Here is a 25,472-nt window from a genome sequence, read left to right on the forward strand (position 1 = left end):
AAAACATATAAAGAAACGACTTAATAAATAGTAATAACTATTTAAAGGTCTTAAAAATCGGATAATTTAAAGACTTTCAGAACATAAGACGTGATTTTTAGGCCTTCCTAACACTTTAAGACCATTTGATAAAATTATGTTTTGGAAAAGATACTCCTTGAATGCCAAAAAATAAATACCAATCAGCATTTTTAATAAGAAGTAATTAGAAAATATAATAATCTCAAAAAAAAATCTGAGAAATCATATATGTAAATAAAATTATTTTAACTCAGTTCAGGAATTATTGTGTTAGCACTTAATAAAGGCATAGCTTAACCATACATAATCTATATTTTTTATTTTAAAATTTTTCTCACTTTGCCCCTGTCAATAGAGGGTTCTTTGTTTTCTGACAAAGAAGATGGTTGATCAATTAAAATTGATTTGCAACTCAACGAGCTTGTGAATCAAAAACAAAGGCTAATAGAAACAGTAAACAAAACTTTATTATACTGTCAATGAAATTATAAACATTATCGACGAAGAGCAGACTTACTTTAATATTTTGTATTGGTACTACACTGGTAAAAATGTTTTGATGATTTAAGTTTTGAGTTTTGAAATAATTAGTAAAGTATAATTACTTTTTAATAGGCATTTTTAATGTAACAACTTAATTAAAATTCGAAAATAATAAGATGCAAAATTTTACAATTTTTGGGTTATATTTTTCTTTCTGTGCATAAATATGTACATATACTTAGATCGGCCATATATCATTTTTTTCAACAGCTCATATCCTAACAATTTTCACGTTTCGCTTGGCGGAGAATTTTACGCGATTTGCGTCTGAAGAAAAGAAATGTCTAAACTTTTTCTCGGTACAAAGGAAATTTTCCCTATTTTTGTTGTTTTGTTTTTCCTTTGGGCGCACATCCAAACATGTGACTTGAAGGCCCACATAGGATGACATCATGGGCAGTGGGCGATGGTGGGTGGTAGGTTTTGGGGCTGAGTGATGTTTGTCGGGCAGACAGTTGGGCACACACGAACTTGACAAATGAATTATGAAATGCAGGAACGTAAGGGTGTATATAAATAGTTGCCGAAAAGCTTTTTTTATTGCCCGCTAAATTCGCTTTGCTTTTATTTTCGAAAATGTCAGAAGCGTTTATTGGCCTCAGGTGAGTCGTGACGACTGAGAGACGAAAGTAAGAGTGATTGGGTTCGCAAGGGGTCAAGATGGAGGCCAGTGGAAAACGCATTTCAAAGGACATTCTTTCACAAGATTTAATGATTTTGTTGTTATGGAATGTTTCAGAAAAACGAAAGCAGATCACGCTTTAGCAATTAATGGTAATTGACTATATATCCAAGTGCGCTCCCCGCAATTCTGGGTCGTGTGTATACTTCTAAAACCTTTGAGACAAATTTAACTGATCAAAGCACACCAAAAGTGGTATTATTAAACATCAGATCAGATTATCTTTTCTTGGATCAGTAACAATGAACATCTGATTTAATATCTCGTTACATGTTATTTTAATATTTTTCATACTTTTAATAATATATCTTATAATAATAATATATCTGTTTAAACGATATTGGTGTTTTGTGGTTCTAAATAACTTGGTTGAACTGAAAACAATGGGCATGACTTATGTATATATGTATGTACATATATGATGTCAGTTTTAAGCTGATATTTGACTGATATAACAAAATTGAAGCAATAACTATAAAAAATTAAATTAAAGATTATTTTAAATTAATTGGGTGTATTATTTTTTAAAAAATCAAAAATCTAGTTTAGAAAATTGTTTAAGATCAAACAATAAGCTGCCCCCTTTAACAAACAGATACGAAGTAATAATTGTATACTACAGTTGGGTATAAGGCAATTCTTGATAAAAGAAGAACTTTGTAATGCAGTTTTCAAACTTCAAAAATACTTTAATCATATGACACACGTAACTTTTAATGTTGGATACCATCAGCCAAAGAATACTCTTTAGATAGCCTAAAGACTTAAAAATACTAATTTTATGCGTCTCCCTTGCACACCACTCTCTCTCTCTCTCTCTCTCTTTTATTGTGACGTTATCAGTGTGAAAGTCGCATCTGAATTGCGTACTTTTGTGTTTGTTGTTGCATTTGGCGCCTGTGGCTCGCCTGTATTATTTATGCATGTGCTCATTGTTTTGCCCGACAGTCATTATTTTATTGTTGAACTTGTGCGGGCGATAAGGGGCTCTCCATTTTACTATCTGCCAAAGAGCGGGACGGAAAATCGCAAGCATAAATCACTTTTCCACAATTATTCCGTCTGACGCCACGCTGATAAGTGGGTAGTAGTACATTAAATTAGGGCGAAAGTTTAAATTTTACATAATGCATTTTGCCGGCTTCTACTTAACCGTTATTTCAAGAGAACAAACAGGAAGAAGAAGAATGACCGGCAAAATGTTAACGGTACATATGACAAGCCACCCCCTAAAGTGGGAATGAGAACGAGCGACATTGGGGGTGTGTATTAGGGTCTTTCTCTCCTCTAATGTGAGCAGATTTAATTTTTACAACGCCCGTATTTTGCTATGTCTTTAAAATTTTATATATTTCACTTACTTTGCCGCCTTTGTCTTTGCTTTTATTCGCCTCGCAAGAATCCCCTCTCACTTTCGATCGTATTTAGTTGCTAAAATTAAGCCAAAGCACTAAAGACACTCACACATACATACGCGCATGGACGTCACCAGGGCAAAAACAAATACAGGCAAAACAGCTGGCGGCAGCAGCAACAACAACTAGAGAGCGACTCATCCAATAAGAAAATATTTTATTTGATTTATGCAAACGAGCAGCGAATTTTTAAATTATTTTTAATCACACAGCCTAAGCGTTCTCGTTCCACTAAAAAACCGAACAATTTATGCAATTATTCCCCTTTTTTGCAATTTTTATTGCATTTCCCGCGACTGCAGGGATATCCTTTTTTGCAATACTCGATCAATTGCGCGTTTATCGTTTTCTGTTTTACAATTAAACACATAAATTATTTTATTTTCCGCACTTCGCGTTCCGTCGCGTTAATTTTATTGTATAATAACCATGGCGAATACTCGATTTATGCATTTTAAAAACATTCCGAAAATTTCGACCATCTGCAACGGCAACGACAATAAACCAGAGTTGCCAGAGACTTTAAAATGCCTCTATCGATTGTTTACATCCAATTAGAGAAACTTATCGATACTAGCAGGAATTTGTACTCGTATTTTTCGTTATATTCCGTTTTTAAATTAACGAATTCATTACAAATGCTAATTGGAAACGACAAGGATATATAATTAGTTAGAAATAACCAAGTTTCGTAGCACTTTCCTTTTGAATGGGAATATCGTTTAAATTCATGAAGGGGGCAACTCTAAGTGGGCGCTAAATATTTCAAAATTACATAAAAGAGAACCAAAACTTTTTATACAAATTTAATAAGTACATTATTTGCCTTTACAAGGTAAAAACATTCTAGAGGTTATTTTTAATAATTGTAATTTAGGATTGTACTAAATACAGCAAAAAAATAATAAGAGCTCGTTTTAATTGTTAATTGTAGCAGTAAATGAATGATCCTGTATGTAAATGACCCTGCGGTCCGAAGTAAATTTTTGCACAATATTTGTTCCTATTATAAAAGGTAGGTATCAATAATTTAGTTAACTTAAAACGACTGTAAATGGTTTGCAGATCAAAATCGAATGATGTGTTCGCTATAGCTAAAACCCTTTGTACGATTAGCAGTTCCGGGAAGTGGGGACACATTGGCCTGGGGCGAAAGCGTTGTCTTCTCTAAATGTGTGTGTATGTACATTATGCTAAGCAATCATCTAGTAAATTCTACGAAAGCATTTTCTTTTTCTCATCAGACAGCTTTCCCTCGACGGGTGGCTTTTTGGCCGCCGGCACTGGCGCCTTCTTGCCATAAAGCATGTCCACAAATAATGCGGCGAACACGAGTACAGCTCCAAGCCACTGACGGGCGATCAGGACGTTTCCAAACAGTAGCACAGAACACAGGACGGTGAAGAACTTGCGCGTGGTGGTGACCACGGAGCAGGCCAGTGGCCCAAACTTGGCCACCATCAGAAAAATGAAGAACTGACCAAGAACGCCACACACAGCAATCAGCGACAAATGGGTCCAGGACTCAGGATGGCGTATTGTGAAGTACAGGAACTCCTTAGCCTCACCTGTCGAAAGGAAAGCCGTGTAACCATTCAAGTGTCAGACTGCCAAGTACTCACCTGTGAAAACCATGGCTACGCCCAGCATTATAGTGCTCCAGAAGTTCATGGCCCTCATCATCTGCTGACCCGATGGCGCACTAGCCGCTCGGATGCGTTCCTGCACTGCTCCAGTCAAGCCATCCATGGCGAGGCTCAGAAAGAGAAGTACCTCCCCCAAGAGCGTAGTCTCAGCCGGTAAATTGGATACCTTGCCCTCCTTGTACATAAACAGTATAACGCCCAGGACGATGGTCAGTACACAGGCATAGCGCGTCCAACTGTAGGACTTGCGGCCAATCAGCACGCCCAGGATCATGACAGGAATGGGCTTGGCGGACTTTCCCACCACAGCAGTGGGATAGGGAACCCAGCGCATGGCCATATTGGTGGAAACCATGGCTAGCAGATAGGTTAGTGAACTTGCCACGTAGGAACCCACGTTTGTGGTGTCCTCCTTCTGAGGTCGCACCGTTAGGAGCACTAGAAGACCAAAGATTAGTAAATATTCGCCGGAAAACCCAGTGATTCCTTACCCTTGGCAAACACATAGTTGCAGAGGCACTGCACCCAAACTAGGGCCAATGCGTAGGTGAAGCGTTCGCCCACAGATCCATCCGGCTGGACCTCTTCGCCATAGCGACCCCGGGTCAACTTCTCTTGGACAATCCCGTACAGGAAGTAGCAGACGAATATGCCCACGGCAAAGATCAGAAAGCGGCTGCGTTCCGGCAGGTTCATGGCGGGCAGATGACGGTTTTTAGGAGCAAGCGTTTGCGATTCGTTTGGGTCGGGACTCAATGCACGATCTTAAACAGTTGGCATTATCCGGGGGCGGCTGCAGGTGCCGTGATTTGGCGACTATCAAATACTCAAATCAAATACGTGGTCAGTGTTGCCGATTTAGCTGTGCTGTAGCCAGATTGGGCTTGGGAACGATGGCTTTATTTTTCGTGGTACATATCTTTCTTGGTCCCAAAATTAAATATAGCCACACTTTAAAATGTAATGTCATTCTAAAATCCAAAATCTTATTCCGAAAAAGAGGCTTACTTTACCTTTTTTTAAGCCAAACTTTCTAAAAAACGGCTATTAATAGCTAATTTTAACATTTGGCCTTTTTTAAAAGTTTTAGTTGGCAACACTGTTAGTGGTAAATGGCAGCGAACGCTTAACAGTGTGACCATAAGTCATTTAGCTTATATCGACAAATTGAAGCAAGGAAGTTAAGTTTCTTTCTAAAGCGCAAAAATTTTAATTCCTTTGCCCGAACCTTTTTTGATAATATTTAGCCCCCAAAATTCCTTTAGTTATTAAAATAACTTTTAGATATCTCCCCTAATATTAAATTAATGATGCCAGCTGAACAGTAATGAATTTTTCCTTTTTACAAAATGTATATCTATTGTATCAGAAATTTCATTTCGTTTATTTGGTTTAAAAATATAATTGCAAAACACAATAAACTATAGTCCCACATATACGAGGGTATATATGATCCTCTCTTTGTTATACTGGTAATGCACTTGAAGTTCTCGGTTTAAGTGAGTGCAGCCCGCACTCATAGAAAATACGCCCCCATGCGTAATACTATCCATCCATTCGGCCTAAGCGCCTAGACAACAACAAACATGCGATTATCCTCTTAAATAGCAACAGTTAATAGGTAATTGGTAAATGATAAAAAAGGCGTGGCGACTAGACCTTAGAAACTATGAAAATGTGAAATAAAAACAAAAACACAATTAAAATGAAAAGTGAAAAGCCAAAAGCTAAAAGGAAATAGAGCGATGTGCCTACAGCGGAACCTGCATGGGCGGCAGCCAAGTGTAGAAGAGAATGTATGCAGCGCTGGAGACGACGTTCGAAGAGTCCAGAGTCGAGACGACCTGATCGTCAAACTTAAACCACTTTCCGTAGTTGGCGCTCTTGCAGAAGGCGGTGTAGTGGCCGCCCTCCATGGTGCCGTAGTGATTGGAAACGGCGTAGAGCTGATAGGTCTTGGGCGTAACCGCCCGCGATTCTGCCCGGGCAATGTAAGGATTCATATCTAGATTTTCCAGGGGGAAGCGCAGATAGTTTTGCTTTTTCATGTATGCACCCGAATTGCTGGGGTCTGCATAGAATCTAAAATGAATTCAAAAAATATGGTGAACGCAAGTTGGGGTAAATATTTAGCTTCTCTGTACCGCTTAAGATGCACCACAAGTACTGGCGGCAGCTTCGATATATCAAGCTTCTTGATTGCATCCCTTTTGGTTTTACAACTTGGACAGTTCCAGCCGTGTATGCGCTCCCCACTAAAGTACATGTCCATGCACTGGTTCAGCTGGCACACATTCGAGTTGGGCGGTAGCTCCAGACTGAGATTCGAGAAGCTCTCGTACGTGGCCGACTCCTTGTGACAGGCCACACACTTGACAGTGCTTTTCATTTGACCATAGAATAAATGCAGAATCATGCTCTCCTTGGCCTTGGTGAACTCCAACCAAGCCTTCTCCGAGGCACTGATCAGCTCGCGCTGACGGGCCACCTGCAGCGTTTGGAGGTCTGAGTGAAGCCAGTCCATCAGGATGGTGAGAAACTCGTGCGAGTCCTGCTGGTCAACGCCGCGGAAGATCTTCTGGTACTGACCCACGACATACTGCAAGGGGAAATGTCTTCGTTAGTATAGGTTCCAAGTAAAATTATTAAAAGTCACATACTCTTAAATCCCGGCTGGCCACACACTTATACTGGCCATTCCATAGCTCCTTAATAAGTGCAGCAACCTCCTCGATCACCTGGCCATTGGTCTTGTTACTTCTGCTAATATTATTCTTGTATTTATCCGAGATGCAGTATTCCGTCAACTGGGGCGTGTTGCTGAGACACTGCAAGATGCTGTTCATATAGCACGTGTTGCCCAGGTTCTTGAGGCCCGTCAATCCGCGACCCTGAAAATTGCAGAAGAAAAAGTTTTTTAGTACCAATTCTGGCCCTTATCATTCCTAAAAGTTACTCGTCGCAGCGGAAAGATGGAGCTATAAATGCTATATGTAGGTGGAGCTGCTGGCAGCTGGAGCTTCACCCCCGCAACACAAATCATTCGTGGAATCCTGTCTGCTGCTGTTTTTGCTCAACAGTATGGCGAGTGTACGTTTATTTGTTTTGAACATTCTTTGAGTGCGGACGGCGAGCGACTGAGAGTGGGAATACCCACAAAGCACGGCAATCGTCTGGGCGAATGTCTTCGAAACGTGACCCATTGGTTATCGATTCGGCTCGTGGGGTGGCTATATTTAGGCGGCCGGTGTGAGTCAACCTCCCCCAAACCATCACTCACCACATTCTGACCCATCACGGGCGAGAAATCACGGACCCGTTGCGATGTTCTCTCCACACTCCTTGGCTTCGGTTTCATCGCCCTATCGAATGTGGGCTTCTCCACCTTGTTGTGGGCAAGCGGTGGATCCTCGGTGGTCAGGTGGAGAAGAGATTCCAGGCTGTCGGAAAGATCCTGTGTGTCCTCCAAATCTCTGCTTGGCGATGGAGGACTCGGAGTTTGGGGTGATTTGTAATGCTTTTTCGTCTCGCGGGCGATCTCCAGCAACCGCTCGCGCTCCTGGCGCTCCAGCTCGTGCTGTTCATCCAACCGTTGACGCTCCCGGATCTTGGATTCGATGTTCATTGTGGCCTCAACTTCATTTTGCGAAAGTTGCTGCGTAACATTCTGCTGCTCCTGTATGCGACTTAGCTCTTCACGCAATCGATTGTTTTCAACTATCTGCAGGACAATCAACCATTAATTTTTGGGAAATAGTACTAGTAATAAATAGTTAGTAACTTGGGGATCTTACATAGTCCTGTGCCTTGCTTTCCAGCTGCAGGATTCTAAAGTGTAATTCCTGCCCTTCGGATGCATTCAAGGCATCGCCCTCGGCCGCCTGCCGCTTCCACATCTGGGAGGCCTTCTCCAGCTGCTGATCATTCTGCTCCGCCCGCTGCAGAAACTCCGCCTGATCACGCATGATTTCGGCTATGGGCTTGGCCTGTGAAGGAGGCCTGGCCACTCCTCGATCGTAGGTGCGCGAAGCCGCTGGCTTGTTGGCCCGATTGATGTCCGGTCGCGGCTTGAAGTCCTTCGCACTGATGTCCTCCTTCATGGTGATGTCGTGGATTGAGGGATACTCGATGTCATCAATGGTATCGATGTCATTGTTGTTCTGCTGAGGCGCTTGCACGCTGGGGTTGGTGCAGTGGGTGGGATACATCATGATGAAGTACTCGTAGCCGCCCTCAACGATCTGGATGGGGGCGCGGTACGTCACATCCGGGTCCCACTGCAAGGAATGACGGTTATTAAAAATTCTTGGTTCGATTTCACTATATTTACATTCTTCAGGATGTCGAGTAGCGTGGCAATGGCGGTATTCGCCGCCGGTTGAGCATCCTTGGTGTTCCAATCGATAAGAACCACAGAGTCCTTGACGGAACGCGAAGCCCACGATGCCTTGCCACTGCTGCTGAGTCGGGCCTGCAGTCTGCCAGCCGACATCCTAAAAAATATTTATATTCAGGAAATGGAAACATACTAGAGATTGAAGTGGGGAACCACTCACCCCAGTGTTATAAGCTCTTCGGGCACATTGAATGCACAGTAGTAGGTGAGGTGAGATGCCTCGTAATCGGCGCTTGACCGACAGTCCATGACCAGAACCGATTTCGCCTGCATGCGCTGGAACAGCTCCTGGCAGGTGATCAGTCCCAGTCGGGCAAAGTCCGTGGGCTGTGGAGCCGGTGCCTCTACACTTCCTCGACCATTGCTGACCTGATCGGAAGCAATTTGTTCTGCCGGCTGGCGTTGCTGAGCATAACGCTGCCGCAGAGAGTTGATAATCACCTCCAGCGTGTCCATTATGCGCCGATTCGACTCGGTGTCGCCCAACATTTGTCGCACCGTCGACTTGTGGCTGGCGTAATCGGACTTTTTGTGAATTGCGGTCAGCATGTTAAAGTACTTCATGTAGGTAATGTAGGCCAGTTCCTCGTCGCCATCCAGTCTGTATTCCTCGGCCGTCATGTACAGCTTGCGGGCGGTGTTCAGCAGGCTGCGAAAACAAGCCATTTAAATAAAATCAGCCGCATCAGCACAAAAACGGTGTCCACTTACATTTTCATGCCCTTGTTGCGCAGATCCGGAATGATGGACAACTTCTCCAGCTCTTCCAGATTGGAGCTCATGTGAAGCTTCTTCAACTTGGCCATGGTTTTCGTTTTTTGGTGTTATGTGGGTCTCGGGGCTTGGGAAATCTCCGGTTTTCCTGTTTTCATAGCAGGAATTTCTCAATCTGCGGGCTGGACTGCAACAACAAAAATCACTTGTTATTGGCAGAAAAAACCTTAAAACGATGAAAAACCTATCGATTTGTACTGCCAGCAAAACCAGCTGATCTAGATGGAATAAAATAGCTAGATTCTGAGGAGTGAAAACGTGTGCTTCACTTTTCAAGTTATTTGAGTAGGACTGCGTGATTAAAGGAAAACATTAAACTAAGAAGTTTCAAAATATATATTTTTTAAAACATAAAGAATTTAAACTAAAATGTTGTATCTATTAAGCTATGTTTTTATTTACCCAGCTTAAATATCTGCAACTTTTGTTACTATAGATACTACAACTATTTGTTAAAAAATTATAATATAACTTTTCTAAACTTGTCGTATTCTAAAGATATAATATGTTGATGTTTAATCACCAATGTTCAATGGAAACAAGCTGAATCGACAACATAGTTTTTCGATGTTCAAGCCCCGCTAAATTTGACGGGAAACTAGCTGAATCGACAACATTTTAACTCATCTATTGTGAATAGATTTTTTATTTCCCAGCTGATAACGATAGCGTTAACAGTTTGTTGACTAGTTGTAAAATAAGAGTTTTAAATGGGAAGGACTTCGAAGGATAAACGAGACATCTTCTACAGACTGGCCAAGGAGCAGGGCTGGCGGGCGCGAAGTGCCTTCAAACTGCTCCAGGCAGAGGAAACGTTCCACTTCTTGGGCGGTGAGGTGCGGTTCCAGCCTCGTGTTTCCCGCCCTAATCCTAACAATCCACTAATTACAGGTCTCACCCGTGCCGTGGACCTGTGTGCCGCTCCTGGTAGCTGGTCCCAGGTGCTGGCCAAGCACATGTATGAGCCACTGCCTCCAGAGGAGCGGGATAAAGTGAAAATCATTGCAGTAGACCTGCAGGGAATGGCACCCATTGAAGGCGTAACACAACTCCGGGCGGACATCAGCAAGGAGTCGACGGCGGAGGCTATCATTGAGTTCTTCGGCGGCGAGAAGGCACAAATTGTGGTCAGCGATGGAGCCCCCGATTCCACGGGCATGCACGACTTTGATGCCTACGTTCAGGGCGAGCTGCTCCTCTCCGCTCTGAGCATCTCAACCTTCATCCTGGAGACGGGCGGCACTTTTGTGTCCAAGATTTACCGGGCGGACAGGACCAGCCGGCTGTACACTCAGCTCAAGCGCTTCTTCAAGGACGTGTGTGTGTTTAAGCCATCCGCTTCGCGGAACTCTAGCATTGAGGCTTTTGTAGTGGCCCGACAGTTTTTCCTGCCCGAGGGCCACAAGCTTTGTAACCTAACCAACGAATGGCACGATCATCCCGAGACGTGGGTGTGCAGGAAGAAAGAGAACCCGCCTGTTGTTCACGTTCCCTTTGTCGCCTACAAAGGTGATCTGGACTCGGATCGCACATACGACCTGGTAGAGTTTTTATATATATTCTACTCTTGAAATTCCATTAAACTCTGGTCTTTCAGGGCGAGGACTATGTTTACAAGGATCCAGTGCAGCAACCTTTGACTGCCGCTTATCAGGATATTCTGAAGAAAACCAGTCAAATCAATATTAAATACGAAGGCATCCGAGTTGTACATGACGAGGAATTGCTTAAGGAATGGTATGCGGCAGGAGAAGGCCTGAATTCTTCTAATGACGATGATATTGGTTCTAAGAATCCAGAAACTAAGAAAGGTGAAACTAAGTAAAGAAACTAGAAATAAGGGAATTGAGTGTTGAGAATAAAAACAGATGTTGCGCATAAGGGCACATCGTTGGTTTTTATACGTAATGTATACTTGTACTTTAATAACAAACTGCTAAAACGGAGTCTGTAAAGTATTTTAACTTAGCATGTGCATTTAAAGTGTTGCTGTTACAGCGACATTATCTTGTCCAACTGGAGCTTTTCATCATTGGCAGCCGCTTTTTTGCGCTTTCTTGCTCTAATCTTTTGCCCGGTTTTACATCGGCGTCGGAAATCTTCAGTTTGAGCTTCTGTATACTTCTTGAACTGCCGCCTCGCTGGAACTCTTCTTGTGGGCTGTAGCTTGGGTATCGCCACCTTACGACGATGAACAGCCCTTCCGTCGGCCTTTGCTGGAAATGCGCAGGGCAGCAGCTGGAGTTCCGTGTGCAGACGACCACAGAGCGTGGGCGAGATGGGAAGATAACTGCTTTGGGTAAGGAAGATTTGGTCACTGGGAGAAGTTTCTGTGAGCAGCTGGTGCAGCTGAAAGCTCTGGGCCGTGGCCTCCTTGGTGGCATTGCACAGCAGGAACTTGTCTTTGTACTTGGGTGAGTAGCGAAGCAGGTATTCCCCAATAGGTACAGTGTCTAACAGCTTCAGGAACTCGCACAGATTGGACAGTAGCTGCGGCATGATCGTGTTGTAGTAATCGTGCAGCTGCTGCTCTAGCGAGATAATCGTCAGTTTCTCCTCCAGCATGGGTTCAAAGTCCCGCAGGGAGATGCGGGTGCAGTGGCCCATCTCCGCCCGCAGCAGCTTTAGCTGCAGCCAGGCACTGATCAACTCGTACTTGGACATAATTTCGCAGCCGCAATCGGGCTTGTTCTCCAGCTTAATAAAGTGGCATCCAATTGGCACCTTGTCCTTGCAATCTCCAACCGCTGAAATGGGTAACGTGCTGAAGATCTGAAAGTCCTTGTGCTCTACACCTTCGCCCTTGCACCTGAGACTCCAACTAACTAAGGCGGTGTTGGTGCTGCCATCTACAATGTCAGAAGATTGATGATCAATTGGTTGGGGTTTGTAGGCCATGTGAAGATCGATAGAGGACATTTCAGGGGTAGGCTTATCTGGGACCTCTTTGACTGTTCCATTTGGTTCGAATTCCATCCACTTTGCTTCTCCAGGCTGAGATACGTATGCCTCGTAAGCCCGTTTTAGGACCAAACTGTTTGTATGCCAGCCACAATTGCGGGCGGGAAACGGAGCCTGGAATTCCATACATTTGTGTTTACTCTTTGGGCATTCTCTTAGGCTGACAAACATTTCTGTGGGTAGGTCAATATATGATCCGGTGGTTAACAGCATTAGCAGCGAGTCCAAGGGCAGCACGAAGATATTGCCAGCTTCCAGTTCCAAATCCTTCTCTTCATCCCGCAATAGCTTAGCTGGCTCCTTAGTTTCCCTAACCGCATAACGATCCAAGCGCACTCTTAAAGTGCGCAGTGCTTCCTGGCGGAGTTCCACCTCCGGCCAGAGTCTCACTCGGCCCAAAATCCGCTCCAGCTCCACATGTTCCATGCTAGCGCTCTGGGAATTGAGGCTCTTGCACTGGGACAACTGTGGGAGTCCGGAGAAGGTTACATAGGACTCGTTGGGATATGCTTCTAGCAGTTTCTTAACGTTCAGCTCATACCACTTCCTGTAGACCGCCACCAAGCTCTTCATGGGGGCATAGATGACTTCCTTGCGTCCGTGCTCGTGGTCGTGGATGTGTTTCTGGACCCGCTGCTGCTCGTTGCAGCGTTTCTTTTCCGTGGCCTGCCACACGACGAAGTCCTCCTCATCGACAGGCTCACTTCGCTGCCAGGACAGGAGCACTCGCATGCAGGCGGCCTGTTGCTTGAGATTCAACTCCGAGTGCAGCTCCAGGGGATTGGGAAAACTGTAGCCCGATCCGGGGCTGGAGTGATCGCAATGCGCTTTCCCCGGTACCTCCTCGGTGCGAGGATCCCTTAAGGCTGTGTTGTGGTTGAAGGACTTAAAGACATCGGCGGTTTCCCGGAGCTCAAGTCGCAGCACCTCAGGGTCCACCTCGTTCAGAAATGTGTAGAGCGCATCGTCCACATGCTCGAAGGATTTGTTGAAGACTTTGTACGACGGTTGGTTACGAAAGATGCCATTTCCTGCGTACAAAGGAGGGTCCTTGTCCATAATGGATTGGGAAACTCCTTTTCCTCAATGTTTCTGAGAGTTTGCGGAATTTAATTTCATTTAAAAAGTGGTGTTTTGATTTAAAGCGTGTAAGTACGACCTTTACACGTTGCTTCAAAAATACCTTTTGTTTTGGTTCTCAAAAAGGAGATCACGGTCATATTAAAAAATATAATTAGGGGACTCAATTGATAGAATATAAGGCTTTTCAACCGATTTGGAAATACCCTAAAAGGTCGAATCCAAAAATCTAATTTAACATTTAAAAAAAAACCTCTGAATGTTTTGTAAGAAAACATTTCGTGTTTTTAAGTTTAAGAATGGGGAAAAACATTAAAAACAAAGGAAGAAAAAGTCCATTACCATTTTGTATTTTTAATTTAAATATTTGTATGCAGCCTATTATTTTTAGTTTGTTATGTACTCATTCTATGCAGCTTATTTTTAATAAAGCTCAAACTATTAATGATGTTTAAGGAACATTAACTTTGAAATTAAAGCTAATTATTTTGTGGCCTTAAAACTCATGTCTGAGTCGCTTTGACAGGCAGTTAAATATTCAATTTTGAACAATAAATATGTTCTTACCCAATAACCTGCTTTTAATTTTGGTGGTTTTTGCCTCCAGTGTCAAATCCTTTAATTACACCAGCTGTGACCAGGCGAAGCAACCGAAATTCGTATGTGATTTGTAAATGAAATGGAACTATTACTACATTTATGCAACATTCGTCAGATGAGCTCCTGCTGTGATGTTCAAAAAAACGATAGGGCAATCAAAGCTTGTCGAAAGTCCTTGCTGACCAACAACTCAACCTCCACTAATAATGGGGAAACACGAAATCTTAAAACGGATAAAGTAGCCCTGCATGCAGTTAGTTGGTTTTTAATATACAATCAAATATTTAATCTAGAAATCAATACAATCAATCAATTCTATTGAACAATATTTATTCGAAATGTTCATCTTTCCAGTGCATTGCGGAGTGTTCCTTTAAGACCAATGGCTTTTTGCTGGCCAATGGAAGCGTCCACGTAGAAGAATTAAAGAAAAGCTACCAGCAACGCTACAAAAACGATCAAACCATGTCACAACTGATGGTGAAGAGTCTCAGTAGCTGTACGGATTACGGTGGGTTTTGAGAGAATAGCCAAACATTTTAATAATATACAAAGTGAAACAGCGGAGAAGAAGGCTCAGCAATTTCAATGGTTGCACACAAAGGGTGAATGCAACTACTATCCTGCCACTTTGTTGGCCTGCATTATGGAGCAGGTATACGTCAACTGCCCGAGCACCAAATGGAAGAACACCAACGATTGCACAGCGATGCGGAAATATTTGATTGCCTGTGACGACGTCGAGGGCAACCGGAAATAATGTCAATTGTGAGCATCCAAATATAAAGCTGGACCAGCGTAATAGTTTTGCGTTTTTTTTTTATTTATTCTCCGCACACTTGAAAAGTCAATTTGGCTAGTTCCGCCATTCCGCATTCGATCACATCTCCAGACTTGAATACATCCGAGCCATTTGGAGTTCCGGTGAGGATCAGATCATTGGGCTCCAATGTCATGTACTTGGACACGTATGAAATGATATCGGGAACCTTAAATATCAAGTCCGCGGTGCATCCCTTTTGCTTCACGACTCCATTGACGGTGAGCCAAAGCGGCAGGTTGTGTGGATCCTTGACTTGGTCGGAGGGTATGAAGCTGGAGACGGGCGTGGAGGTGTCGAACCCTTTGCCCAGGGTCCACGGATGACCAGCCGCGCGAGCTGCCCCCTGAAATAATCCTTAATTATAGTGGTTTATAATTGAGAATATTAATTTTCTAACCAAATTGCACTGAGCCGTCAGATCCAAAGCCAGGCAGTAGCCTGCTACATAACTCATTGCGTCTGCCTTCGAGACGTTCTTGCAGTGCTTTCCAATCACCACGCCCAGCTCCACTTCGTAGGCCACCTTAGTGAAGACTTTGGGTAACTGGAAGGCATACGAAATGTGGGTTAAATAAAGTTCGGATAGCGAAATGACAGAAAATCATCATACATTGCTTTGGCCATAAATATTTCAATAAATTTTGATATTTTAATATCTAACTGAAGAGGAGTTATTCGTTAGCTTAGAAATTTAAAGTCTGATATTTGGTTTAAAATTTATAAACTTAAAGCCATCTTTTTAAACAAGATTAAAGTTCTGAGAAGTTTTGCACTTTCCAATTAATCAGTTTTCTATAACGTACGACTTTCAGCTTCTTGTAGGTGTAAGGTATATATTGCAAAGAAAGCAAATATAAATATTTTTTTTGAGGGACCAAAGGTCTAACTTAACTGCCTAAGATAATTTAAAGCTCTCCAGTTTCTTGGCTTTTCTAAAACTTACGACTATGGGCTGACCCTCCTGAAGATACGATGAGGTGGGTTTTAGGAAGACGAGCGGTTCGCTGGGCACCGGTACGTTCCTGGCCTTCACAACGTCCCTGCGGCAAAATAGGATGTGGGGTCTTGTTATCCATTTCAGAACCAAGATTACAAGTTATCACTAATTTACATGTAATTTAGAGCCACTCCCACAATTTTTTTGCCTTCGTTCAAGAAGTTGGCGGCATTCTGGTTTCCGCAAGCCATCCTAAGGATTCGGGTTAGTTGAACCACTGAAAATTTTGAAAAGAGTATGTTAACAAGGCGATGATTCTGGAGGAAATGATTAGAATGGAAATATAGCCCAGCCTGCGGTCAAATGAAAGTGAACGTTTAGGCATTGGCAGCCGGACAGCACTTACTTGCGCAATGTTTATTAATTTAGACGTGGGGGTTATCTGGAGAGGCGCCCCCCGCAGAAAGTTTATCAATTAAATAACAACAGAAAATCAAGAGAGCGATCGTATCATCAGCTGATGCTTAGGGTTACCAAGACTGGCAAGGAGTGTTAGGCAGTTGGAACCCTACTTATTGAGTACATTTTAGAATTCTGAAAATAAACCAAATGAATAGCAGTGCATAAATAACAGTCATGACAACTACCTGTTTGAAAATCTAGTGAGGAAAACTCAAAGAATATGTTGGCAACGGCGTTTTGCAGCACTAGCGCGCCAGTGTGACCGGCTGCCGCCAGACAGCTATCGATATAGATAACACACATCTTCAGTCGCTTGGTGGTAGAGTATTTTTGGGCGGAAGCTCGTGAAAAATATAATTTTCCGTGGGAAAAGTTCGTGCGGTGCAGTTGCGCGAACTAAAAAAAAACAAACTACAAACAAGTGCAAGCAGGCAGGAGCAGCAAAAATAATGACTTGCAAAACAGATTCACACAATTGGTGTCGTTCTTCGGCGTGTTGAGTTTCCACTTCGCGCTCGCCGTTTTCGCGCATCCCGCCTGTGGTCATACTGACAACGAGACGAGGCAAATTGTAATTTTCTTTTGAGCTAAAAATTATAAGAAATTAAGAACGAAAGGCGATTTGCAAACCGTGTAATCGAAAAGTCAGCGAAAAGCCCTACGTGGTGCGTCAGTGTGAGTGCGACGGAACACATCCAAAAGATAGCGGGAGCCAGAGAGAGAAAAGACGAGCCAGCAAACTCTACAAACACACAAACAACACAATGATGAAAATGGAGACTGACAAAATAATGGACGAAACCAACTCCAATGCACAGGCCGTGAGTTTTTGCCCAGTTACTTAGTTTAAGCGCAATTGCTGCCTAGTTATATACCCAACATATGAATTACCAAGTACATAAAGCCCAAGGTGTCGCCTCCACACACACACGTACGCACACACAGTTGCGCCACCTATATATCACGGTTGTGTGCGTGTACTAGTGCTTTATTTTCGTATATACTACAGATTTTGCACTCGTGCACTCTATTAAATTCGGACACTGTCGCCTAGCCTATAGGCTATAACCTTAAACTTTGGCGGATTCAGAGGCATTAGCCTAATTATTCATCGCCAGCATCATCATCATCATCACATTTTTCACCATCCCCTTGGTCCAAACATCCGTCTCTATATATCCCCCAATTTCCGATTTTTGGTGGTCCAATAGCAGATTTCAGATATTTCGTTAATTGGCCTCGAGTTTGTTTACACAATTAATAACAAAAACCTTACACAAAGTACACTTTGTTGCGGCCGTGTACATTTCAATCAGTATTTATTTTATTGTACGGCTATAGTTATGGAGTTAAATGTGACAGGCGGCTTACTGAAGGTCAGTTCCCGCAAAACCATTAAGCAATATGCCGAAAAATTGTTTTTTATTTTTAATTTTTTTGCTCGTCAAGCAATAAAGTTTAGCTTGAGTCATTTGGCTTGATTTTGAGGGAATCAAGGTTGAATCTGATAATCTGCTTCTTGGATAAATCTTTAATATACAGTTAAACTTTCGTAATTATATATGTTTTATGGCCAATAAAACACTTTTAAACTAAAATCATAACTTGCTGTTAAACAAAATTATACACTCAAAACAAAATGACCTACATCTAAGGAGTAATTACAAAAAATTGGAACAAGCATAAATATTTAAGGTCAGTTCACTGAGCGTCGCTATAGAATCTTCGAATTACAGATACTTCTTATTACCAACAGAACTTGTTAAATTCGACTGAAAAATTTGTAGCCAGAGCAAACTGTGGCATCCTTCATATTAGCTCAAAGTTACCAGGCAAAGGCAAACAACTAAAGCTCACAAAAAACCATAATATGGCAATTAAATTAAGGCAACCGAACCGAATGCTTATATACAACACTTACTATGCTCGCACATAGTGTTAATACGCAAGGTTTTCGCATTGCTGGCATTGCAGTTAACTTAATTACTCAAATCACTCACACTCGATAGTCTGCTTTGATTACGTTACTCGAATTTGTTTGCTGAGATCTTTAGCATTTAATTGATGACGTTTGATTAATGGGGTTCGTGGCGATCTCATTGGCCATCAATGGGAATGTCTATATTTAGAATGCGCATAATGAGGATGGAACACCAAATAAACAACGATACAATTATTATTTATAAACTGTTTCGTGTGAATGATCTGCCTGTGTTGCTAGTCGTCAGGTTTTTTTCAGAAATCCGCTTTGCAAACTCTTTCGCCGCCTAATAAAAACAAAACGAGAAAATTTTGAGTAGAAAGAAACTCGTAGCGGAGTCGAGACTAATTGCCTAATTGTAAGCCCCCAGTTTGGGTCGTCACTTGCCTAAAATAAAGAAAAGTTGCACAACCCGCAGTTACCTACTTTTTCAGTTTTAACGATCGCTCCTTGACATCCAAGCAGCAAACATTGTATCATCGCCCCGACAAACCAAACAAATGCAATCTCATAATTAATTTCCCCTTATGTTTCTCCCTCCCATTTTCCCCGTACAGTTCACAACCACTATGCTGTACGACCCAGTGCGCAAGAAAGACTCCTCGCCCACCTACCAAACGGAGCGGGATCTCTGTTTTCAGTACTTCACCCAGTGGAGCGAGTCGGGACAGGTGGACTTTGTGGAGCAGCTGCTGTCGCGCATGTGCCACTATCAGCACGGTCAGATCAATGCCTATCTCAAGCCGATGCTCCAGAGGGACTTTATCACATTGCTGCCAAGTGAGTGCCGATATCTAATACATTTCAGTCTATGAAATAAGTGAGCAATTCACGCACGGGTCTGGTTCTTTAATAACGTTTTCTGAGAATTATAGAATCTTTTTGTTGTTGATGTCAATTGGACTTTAACAGTTTTCCCTAGTAATTATCTAGTAACACCTATCGGGTATTACCACAAATTAGACAGAAACCTTATCAAGAAAAACATTTAAATTATATCTCTCCTCAATTATGACAATTAAACACAACATGTATTTAGAACTGAGTCAAAAATGGGTTCCAGTAAATTATAAATTCTTAGATGTTTCCAATTTAATAATACTCATATCAAATTCTCCATAATATATTAATAACTATAAATTGTCATCAGTCTAGTCAGTAAAGTTTGAAAGTAAGAAGGCATATCAAGTGGATTGAACATACCTAGTGTTTAATTCTATAAATATCTTCTAGTGCAGATTAAGGGGTGTTATTATTGTTCTGTTATTTATTGTATCTTATAATTATAGTTACGCTTCAAGAACTAATTTAAGGTGATTACTGAAGATGCAAAAGATTTTTACAGTTGAGTGGAGCTTTTACAGTCTATAAAGAAAACTTCTTAAGGCTTGAATATTACCCATCAAAAAGATAAAGGTTTAAAGTGTGTGTAATTTATTAATTAATAATTTTATTAATACTAAAAATACGTCACTTACGAACACACAGGCGTTATCAACATCGCACGTTGTATGGGAGGTCAGTACTCCCAGATGGTCAAGAAACCAACTGGCAACCGTTGATAAGAAAGCGATAGCAGCCACCAGAGTGAAAATCCCACGCTCGCGCTTTTCTCCCAAAATAGAACCTAAAAACAACTCCACCACAGCAAAATCTTAGCCATGTTAAGCAGCGAATAGAGCACAGAAGCCAAGTTTAATCTCTAGACACGCAATAGCTAAAACAATAATAAACGGCAGGTACAAAGTTGAACAACATGAAAGGTAAATCCCGCTCAGAACTCAGTGCGATTCAATTCGTTCCGCGTCCCCCGACCTACACCCTTTCTGCTCCGAATTGTTGCCGGGCATGTTTCCAGCGAGAGGAGACAGTGGGTGGGCCAGGGCCAAGCGCTTTAGGCTGTTGCCTGTTGGCTGTTGACTGAAAGGTCGTTGCTTCCATTAAACGCGCTTTACCGGAACACAAACAGAACGAAAGCCAGCCGAAGCGAACCTTTTATATTATTCATAAGAAAATGTGAATCGATTTTGCCATTGATTGTCGGCTAACAGATGTTATTAACTAATAACGAAACTGTTGGCCAAGTTATAGGGTGTTTATTGGATGTTTTTGCTATTGATAAACAGGTTTACAATGACTCGGAGTATGTGAATAAGCGAGCACATCGATTACCAATGCATTAATACGTGATCATATCGATGACTCAAGTAGTCAACAAAAATCTGTGCGTGCAATTCTAGCCTTTGCAAGGGCATTAGTTTACATAATTTTTCTATTTGTTTATATTTATTTTGCTTTCCCTTGAGGTTTGTTCGTTGCGTCTCTGATTGCCAGCTGAATGGCTATAGAGTTCATATATACATGTACATATGTATATGTATGTTATAATTGTCTTTGTAGAAAAGTCGCTTTAATTTGTAAGCCTTTCTTTCCTTGAATTACCAGTCTGGAAAAAGTTCTTTGAGGAAATCGTCGGATGTTTCCGTTGGCTTAATCCCCAGCATGTCCTCCTTGTCCATTATGGCTGTAAGCTATGCCTGTTTGTATTTTTTCTAGACAGTGCGTTAGTATCTTATGAAGAACGGGCAAATAATATACCTACTACTTAATTGGCATGTATAATATTATATTTAAAATATTGAGTTAGTAACTGCCTTAAACTTAAACTTCATTACAAAAAATGGTTAAATAAATATTTATAATAAACATTTAAAAAAAAAAATAGTAATAGTAGTAAAAGTAGTAGAAACAAGCTTATTAATTACATATTATTCTCTAAGAAAATGGCTTTCGATTTACTCTTGTCTACCCTGTAAACATTTCCTGTTTTCTCCGTGTTGTAACGATTCGTTGGCATCACTGATTGTTCTAGGAAAGAAAAAGAGTTGAAAGTAGGCAACATTGTCTCCTCCATTTACATTGTAATGCACTTCAAAGGCAGCTAACCGGGGGGGGGGACAGTCAGGCCGACACAGCGACCGACGGAGGGACGGATTCACAGACGGATAGACACTCTTACAACCGTTAGTTGGCGGCGACGGCAAACAACTTGAGCCAAATCGTTGCCGCCCGCCAAACAGCCTGCGCCTGCCTGCCACTGCGAGTTATGCACATTTTTAATTGTGTTTGGCAAAAGCTGCGAACAGCGAACAGTGAATACTCGCATGCACTTCAGACTATGACTTGGCCCATTCAGTCGGGTTGTCAATGCAGATGGAGACGTGCCTGTGGATGTGGATGTCGCCACCCACACCTCACCCGGTGAGAACACCCAAACCCAACCACTCCTTGCCATGACACATGTAAATATGCCGGTCTATTGGTTGCGCCTCTTCCACAGCCACTCCCACTCCCACTTACTGGGCTAAGTGCATTTAAATGCCGTTAGGTGCATCATTTTGCCTCTTCTTCGTCTCGCAGTTAAAGTCTGTTGATGTGGTTGGACTGCATTGAATTTGATTGGGTTGGGTTGTAGGTGGTTGTAGGTTGAATAGGTGTCTGACAAGAGCAGTAGCAGCTACGGTTGCTCCACATCATATCTGATTGCAAATTTGCCATGTGTCGTACGAGAGATAACTGGGTGTCAACTATAAATAGCTGTTTTAGTCATAAACTTGTCTATAGAGATACTAAGTCACGAACTAATATATTCACAGCTTCATGGGATTTACACTTATTAAATGATATTATCTCCTATCACCTGCAGTCAAGGGTCTGGATCACATCGCAGAGAACATTTTGTCGTACTTGGATGCCGAATCGCTCAAATCGGCCGAGCTGGTCTGCAAGGAATGGCTACGCGTCATCTCCGAGGGCATGCTCTGGAAGAAGCTCATCGAACGCAAGGTGCGCACAGATTCCTTGTGGCGCGGATTGGCCGAGCGGCGTAATTGGATGCAGTACCTCTTTAAGCCAAGACCGGGCCAGACCCAGCGGCCACACTCATTCCATCGCGAGTTGTTCCCCAAGATAATGAATGTGAGTTGTCACCGAATTGTGCTGATTACAATCAGTCAACTTAATCTTACATTTTATGGTTTCAGGACATTGACAGCATAGAGAATAACTGGCGGACTGGTCGCCACATGCTGCGGCGCATTAATTGTCGGTCCGAGAATTCGAAGGGTGTCTATTGCCTGCAGTACGATGATGGCAAGATTGTTTCCGGGCTAAGGGACAACACCATCAAGATCTGGGATCGTACGGATTTGCAGTGCGTTAAGGTAGGTGCCGGTCTAAGATAAAAAACAACATAAAAATAAGCCTTAATGTTAGTAAAACTAAATTAAAACAAATAAATGTTTTAGATTCTATTACAAGATATTGTAGATTTGCTTACTTATTTATTTATTTCTCATTTGTTTTGCAGACCCTCATTGGCCACACTGGATCGGTGCTGTGCCTGCAGTACGACGACAAGGTGATCATCAGTGGCTCCAGCGATTCCACAGTCCGCGTGTGGGATGTCAACACCGGCGAGATGGTCAACACACTCATCCACCACTGCGAGGCGGTGCTGCACTTGCGCTTTAACAACGGAATGATGGTGACCTGCTCCAAGGATCGCTCCATCGCCGTCTGGGACATGACCTCGCCCAGCGAGATTACGCTGCGCCGCGTTCTCGTCGGCCACCGAGCTGCCGTCAATGTGGTGGACTTCGATGAGAAGTACATTGTATCCGCCAGCGGAGATCGCACCATCAAGGTCTGGTCCACCTCGAGCTGTGAATTCGTGCGCACCTTGAATGGCCACAAACGTGGCATTGCCTGCCTGCAGTACAGAGATCGCCTGGTGGTCAGTGGCAGCTCAGACAATTCCATAAGGTAATCGGTGTGCATTTAACCAGATAAGTGATAAATGATAAGTGAACAGCCATTGGTGAATGTTTAGATTAGTAGTAGCAGCAGTTAAAGCCGAGTGATTAATATGTTTATTTCATTATTTTACATTAGTTAATGTCTTGAAAGCATTAATATTTAATGTCATTTAAATATTAGGGTTATAAATGCTTACAAATTGTTACTTTTATAATTTCTAGCCGGGTGTTTCCAATCGGCATTAACTTAAGATTGCTGTTTTGCTTGTTTTCAGACTTTGGGACATTGAGTGCGGTGCCTGTTTACGAGTCCTGGAGGGGCATGAGGAATTGGTTCGCTGCATCCGTTTCGACACGAAACGAATCGTCAGCGGCGCTTACGATGGCAAGATCAAGGTGTGGGATTTGGTGGCCGCCTTGGATCCGAGAGCAGCCTCCAATACTCTTTGTCTGAACACACTTGTGGTGAGTCACCTACTTGGTCATTTCCCCTTTTGTCTAACCCTTGTGGTAAACCCTTTTAGGAACATACTGGTCGCGTTTTTCGTTTGCAATTCGATGAGTTCCAGATTGTGAGCAGCTCGCACGATGATACAATTTTGATTTGGGACTTTCTAAATTTTACACCCAATGAGAACAAGACCGGACGCACACCGTCACGTAAGAAAAGAAACTTTCACCTCATTGATCTCTTGAATTATGCATAACGGTTTCGTTTTGTTTTCTGATTTTCTTTTGCGCTTGATGCTGTTGCTATAGCGGCCCTGATGGAACATTAACATTTTGTGCAACGGCAGCTGCGTGAGTTACATCTACAATCGTCGAGCGAAGACGAGGAGGATGATGACGAGGACGATGGCGAGTTTTACGAGGAGGAATCTAGAGATGATGCTGGGGCGTTTATGGGGGGATATGTTAGGCATCGGGATGCTGGTGGTTCGGGCTCCGTCACCGGTTCCGGGTCGGATCCGGAATCCGATGACCTGGATTTTGAAGTAGATGTTGAGAATATAAACGATTATGATGAATGAAGAGTGAATGGTTTTTAGCCAGCATTAACAGCATATACAGCATTGCGACTCGTCTATTTAAAAACTATGTTGAACCCAAGATAAAGCGATCTCTGAGCGTCTATATTACAATCGCACACAACACTACACATACTACACTACACTACACCACACAACACAATACATCCGCACACACACAAACACCCACACAAAATACACGCATAATATGAATTAAATGAAGTTATAAAGCAAACAAACAATAAATGCAAAAGGCATATACAAATTATATAAATATTTTCGCAAAACTGGCTGTTAGGTTTGTCATGTACGAATGAAAATGAAACAGAAGAAAACATAAACATTAAAAGAAACTATGTATTAGTTATTTAGGCGCTGTAATGCTAATTGAGGGTCAGTCTTTGAATCGCGCCTGGGATCGTTGGATCGATCCGGCGTTACTTTAAGTGTTTCTTTAGCTCAAATACACAAGCATCGCGTTGAGGCAGCTGCCGCCTTAAAAAAAAGGAATATTGTGAAATGGCTTGGAACATTTTCGCAGGAGGAATCTGCAAAGCGGCCAGAGGAATCAGTCTTTAGCATAAATGTTAGTTAGAGTCGCTTCATTGAAATTGGCAAAGCATCATTTTCGGTTCGCATTGCACATTTGTAACCTATTTTATATGCCTATTGCCTAATGTTTGTGTTAATTGTAAAGTTAAATTTAAGCCTAGTATTTTATTGGCAATTGTAATCTAAGTTACCCAAATACAAATAATTTAAATTAAAAGTTATTGTGTTAAGAACGACACAAGCAGTGTCTGCAATTGGTAGTTACAAATCTTTCGAGTGAAGATAAATACAAAATTAATCCATTGTACTGCAATATATAACCTATTCTTTGATTGATCAACGATAACTATAGATCCTAGATATAGTTTTGTGTAGAAAATAGCAAATTTCCAGGAAGATTCATCAATATATTTATATGTATACAGTTCGTTGATTGTGATCAATGGATTTTTACTATATGTATTGCTATTTGTAAGTTAAGTTCCAATGCTATACTTGATCTGGATCACGATCGCCGCTTCCGCGTTAACTAATGTATGTACATAACGTTTTACTTTAACAAAAAGTTTATAAAATATGAACACATACTCCGGAATATGTAAAACTGTTAGTGGAAAGAGTGCAGCTTGTTAAACGATGGCCGAGCAACTGCAAATGCGCGAAGGGCTTAGTATAGGTAACAGATAACTAGAAATAATAATAAATTGTGTATAAATGCTAATTCGTTGCCATTTTTGATTTATTTGGGGGGTTC

At 42.1% G+C, this 25,472-nt stretch overlaps 8 protein-coding genes across 15 annotated transcripts in view; 3 read left to right on the forward strand and 5 right to left on the reverse strand.

Moving 5' to 3' along the window:
• LOC128252616 (5'-AMP-activated protein kinase subunit gamma-1) overlaps positions 1-2,894 on the reverse strand; it is a 64,157-nt gene extending 61,263 nt beyond the window's left edge. The window contains exon 1 of one of the 2 annotated variants that reach the window (XM_052980494.1): positions 2,711-2,894. The gene's annotated coding sequence lies outside the window, so the exon portion shown is untranslated. Of the gene's footprint in view, positions 1-2,607 lie in introns of both variants that reach the window. The other variant, XM_052980492.1, reaches the window with a different exon arrangement.
• Positions 2,895-3,683: 789 nt separating this feature from the next.
• On the reverse strand, positions 3,684-5,240 carry LOC128252638 (solute carrier family 35 member B1 homolog). The gene is made up of 3 exons (XM_052980530.1): positions 4,799-5,240; positions 4,284-4,745; positions 3,684-4,229 (listed from the first exon to the last, which is right to left on the reverse strand). The coding sequence occupies exons 1-3, from the start codon at positions 5,001-5,003 to the stop codon at positions 3,877-3,879; spliced, it is 1,020 nt and encodes a 339-aa protein (XP_052836490.1). The 5' UTR covers positions 5,004-5,240; the 3' UTR covers positions 3,684-3,876.
• Positions 5,241-5,665: 425 nt separating this feature from the next.
• On the reverse strand, positions 5,666-9,663 carry LOC128252619 (ubiquitin carboxyl-terminal hydrolase 8). 3 transcript variants are annotated; one of them, XM_052980504.1, is made up of 9 exons: positions 9,415-9,663; positions 8,864-9,352; positions 8,638-8,800; positions 8,102-8,584; positions 7,588-8,028; positions 6,968-7,198; positions 6,452-6,906; positions 6,063-6,389; positions 5,666-5,877 (listed from the first exon to the last, which is right to left on the reverse strand). In XM_052980504.1, exons 1-9 carry the CDS (start codon positions 9,507-9,509, stop codon positions 5,853-5,855), a joined length of 2,709 nt encoding a protein of 902 aa, XP_052836464.1. In that variant the 5' UTR covers positions 9,510-9,663; the 3' UTR covers positions 5,666-5,852. The 3 variants fall into 3 exon arrangements, with proteins under 3 accessions (XP_052836464.1, XP_052836465.1, XP_052836466.1); XM_052980505.1 differs by having other exon boundaries at positions 5,666-6,389; XM_052980506.1 differs by lacking the exons at positions 7,588-8,028; positions 8,102-8,584; positions 8,638-8,800; positions 8,864-9,352; positions 9,415-9,663 and adding an exon at positions 7,264-7,464 and having other exon boundaries at positions 5,666-6,389.
• Positions 9,664-10,097: 434 nt separating this feature from the next.
• LOC128257011 (putative tRNA (cytidine(32)/guanosine(34)-2'-O)-methyltransferase 2) lies at positions 10,098-11,349 on the forward strand. Of its 2 annotated transcripts, none has more exons than XM_052987843.1 (3): positions 10,098-10,308; positions 10,369-11,018; positions 11,075-11,349. In XM_052987843.1, the coding sequence occupies exons 1-3, from the start codon at positions 10,188-10,190 to the stop codon at positions 11,300-11,302; spliced, it is 999 nt and encodes a 332-aa protein (XP_052843803.1). In that variant the 5' UTR covers positions 10,098-10,187; the 3' UTR covers positions 11,303-11,349. The 2 variants fall into 2 exon arrangements, with proteins under 2 accessions (XP_052843803.1, XP_052843885.1); XM_052987925.1 differs by having other exon boundaries at positions 10,176-10,313.
• Positions 11,350-11,410: 61 nt separating this feature from the next.
• Positions 11,411-13,625, reverse strand: LOC128256860 (little elongation complex subunit 2). Its single transcript, XM_052987595.1, has one exon. It carries the CDS (start codon positions 13,495-13,497, stop codon positions 11,470-11,472), a length of 2,028 nt encoding a protein of 675 aa, XP_052843555.1. The 5' UTR covers positions 13,498-13,625; the 3' UTR covers positions 11,411-11,469.
• A 348-nt stretch (positions 13,626-13,973) lies between these two features.
• Positions 13,974-14,878, forward strand: LOC128257270 (uncharacterized). 3 transcript variants are annotated; one of them, XM_052988256.1, is made up of 4 exons: positions 13,974-14,177; positions 14,234-14,371; positions 14,473-14,629; positions 14,682-14,878. In XM_052988256.1, the coding sequence occupies exons 1-4, from the start codon at positions 14,076-14,078 to the stop codon at positions 14,876-14,878; spliced, it is 594 nt and encodes a 197-aa protein (XP_052844216.1). In that variant the 5' UTR covers positions 13,974-14,075. The 3 variants fall into 3 exon arrangements, with proteins under 3 accessions (XP_052844216.1, XP_052844295.1, XP_052844377.1); XM_052988335.1 differs by having other exon boundaries at positions 14,234-14,356; XM_052988417.1 differs by having other exon boundaries at positions 14,687-14,806.
• A 23-nt stretch (positions 14,879-14,901) lies between these two features.
• Positions 14,902-16,472, reverse strand: LOC128257143 (acylpyruvase FAHD1, mitochondrial). Of its 2 annotated transcripts, XM_052988045.1 has the most exons (5): positions 16,285-16,472; positions 16,053-16,155; positions 15,885-15,981; positions 15,339-15,485; positions 14,902-15,284 (listed from the first exon to the last, which is right to left on the reverse strand). In XM_052988045.1, coding segments are annotated over exons 1-5 (690 nt in total). In that variant the 5' UTR covers positions 16,286-16,472; the 3' UTR covers positions 14,902-14,942. The 2 variants fall into 2 exon arrangements, with proteins under 2 accessions (XP_052844005.1, XP_052844094.1); XM_052988134.1 differs by lacking the exon at positions 16,285-16,472 and having other exon boundaries at positions 16,053-16,270.
• A 128-nt stretch (positions 16,473-16,600) lies between these two features.
• Positions 16,601-25,439, forward strand: LOC128256945 (F-box/WD repeat-containing protein 11). Its single transcript, XM_052987720.1, has 8 exons — positions 16,601-17,161; positions 18,879-19,101; positions 22,028-22,299; positions 22,365-22,544; positions 22,691-23,145; positions 23,414-23,603; positions 23,663-23,798; positions 23,898-25,439. The coding sequence occupies exons 1-8, from the start codon at positions 17,105-17,107 to the stop codon at positions 23,915-23,917; spliced, it is 1,533 nt and encodes a 510-aa protein (XP_052843680.1). The 5' UTR covers positions 16,601-17,104; the 3' UTR covers positions 23,918-25,439.
• Positions 25,440-25,472: the final 33 nt, after the last annotated feature.

The sequence above is a fragment of the Drosophila gunungcola genome, chromosome 3R (assembly GCF_025200985.1).
Source record: "Drosophila gunungcola strain Sukarami chromosome 3R, Dgunungcola_SK_2, whole genome shotgun sequence".
In the NCBI taxonomy this organism is placed as follows: Eukaryota; Metazoa; Arthropoda; class Insecta; order Diptera; family Drosophilidae; genus Drosophila; species Drosophila gunungcola.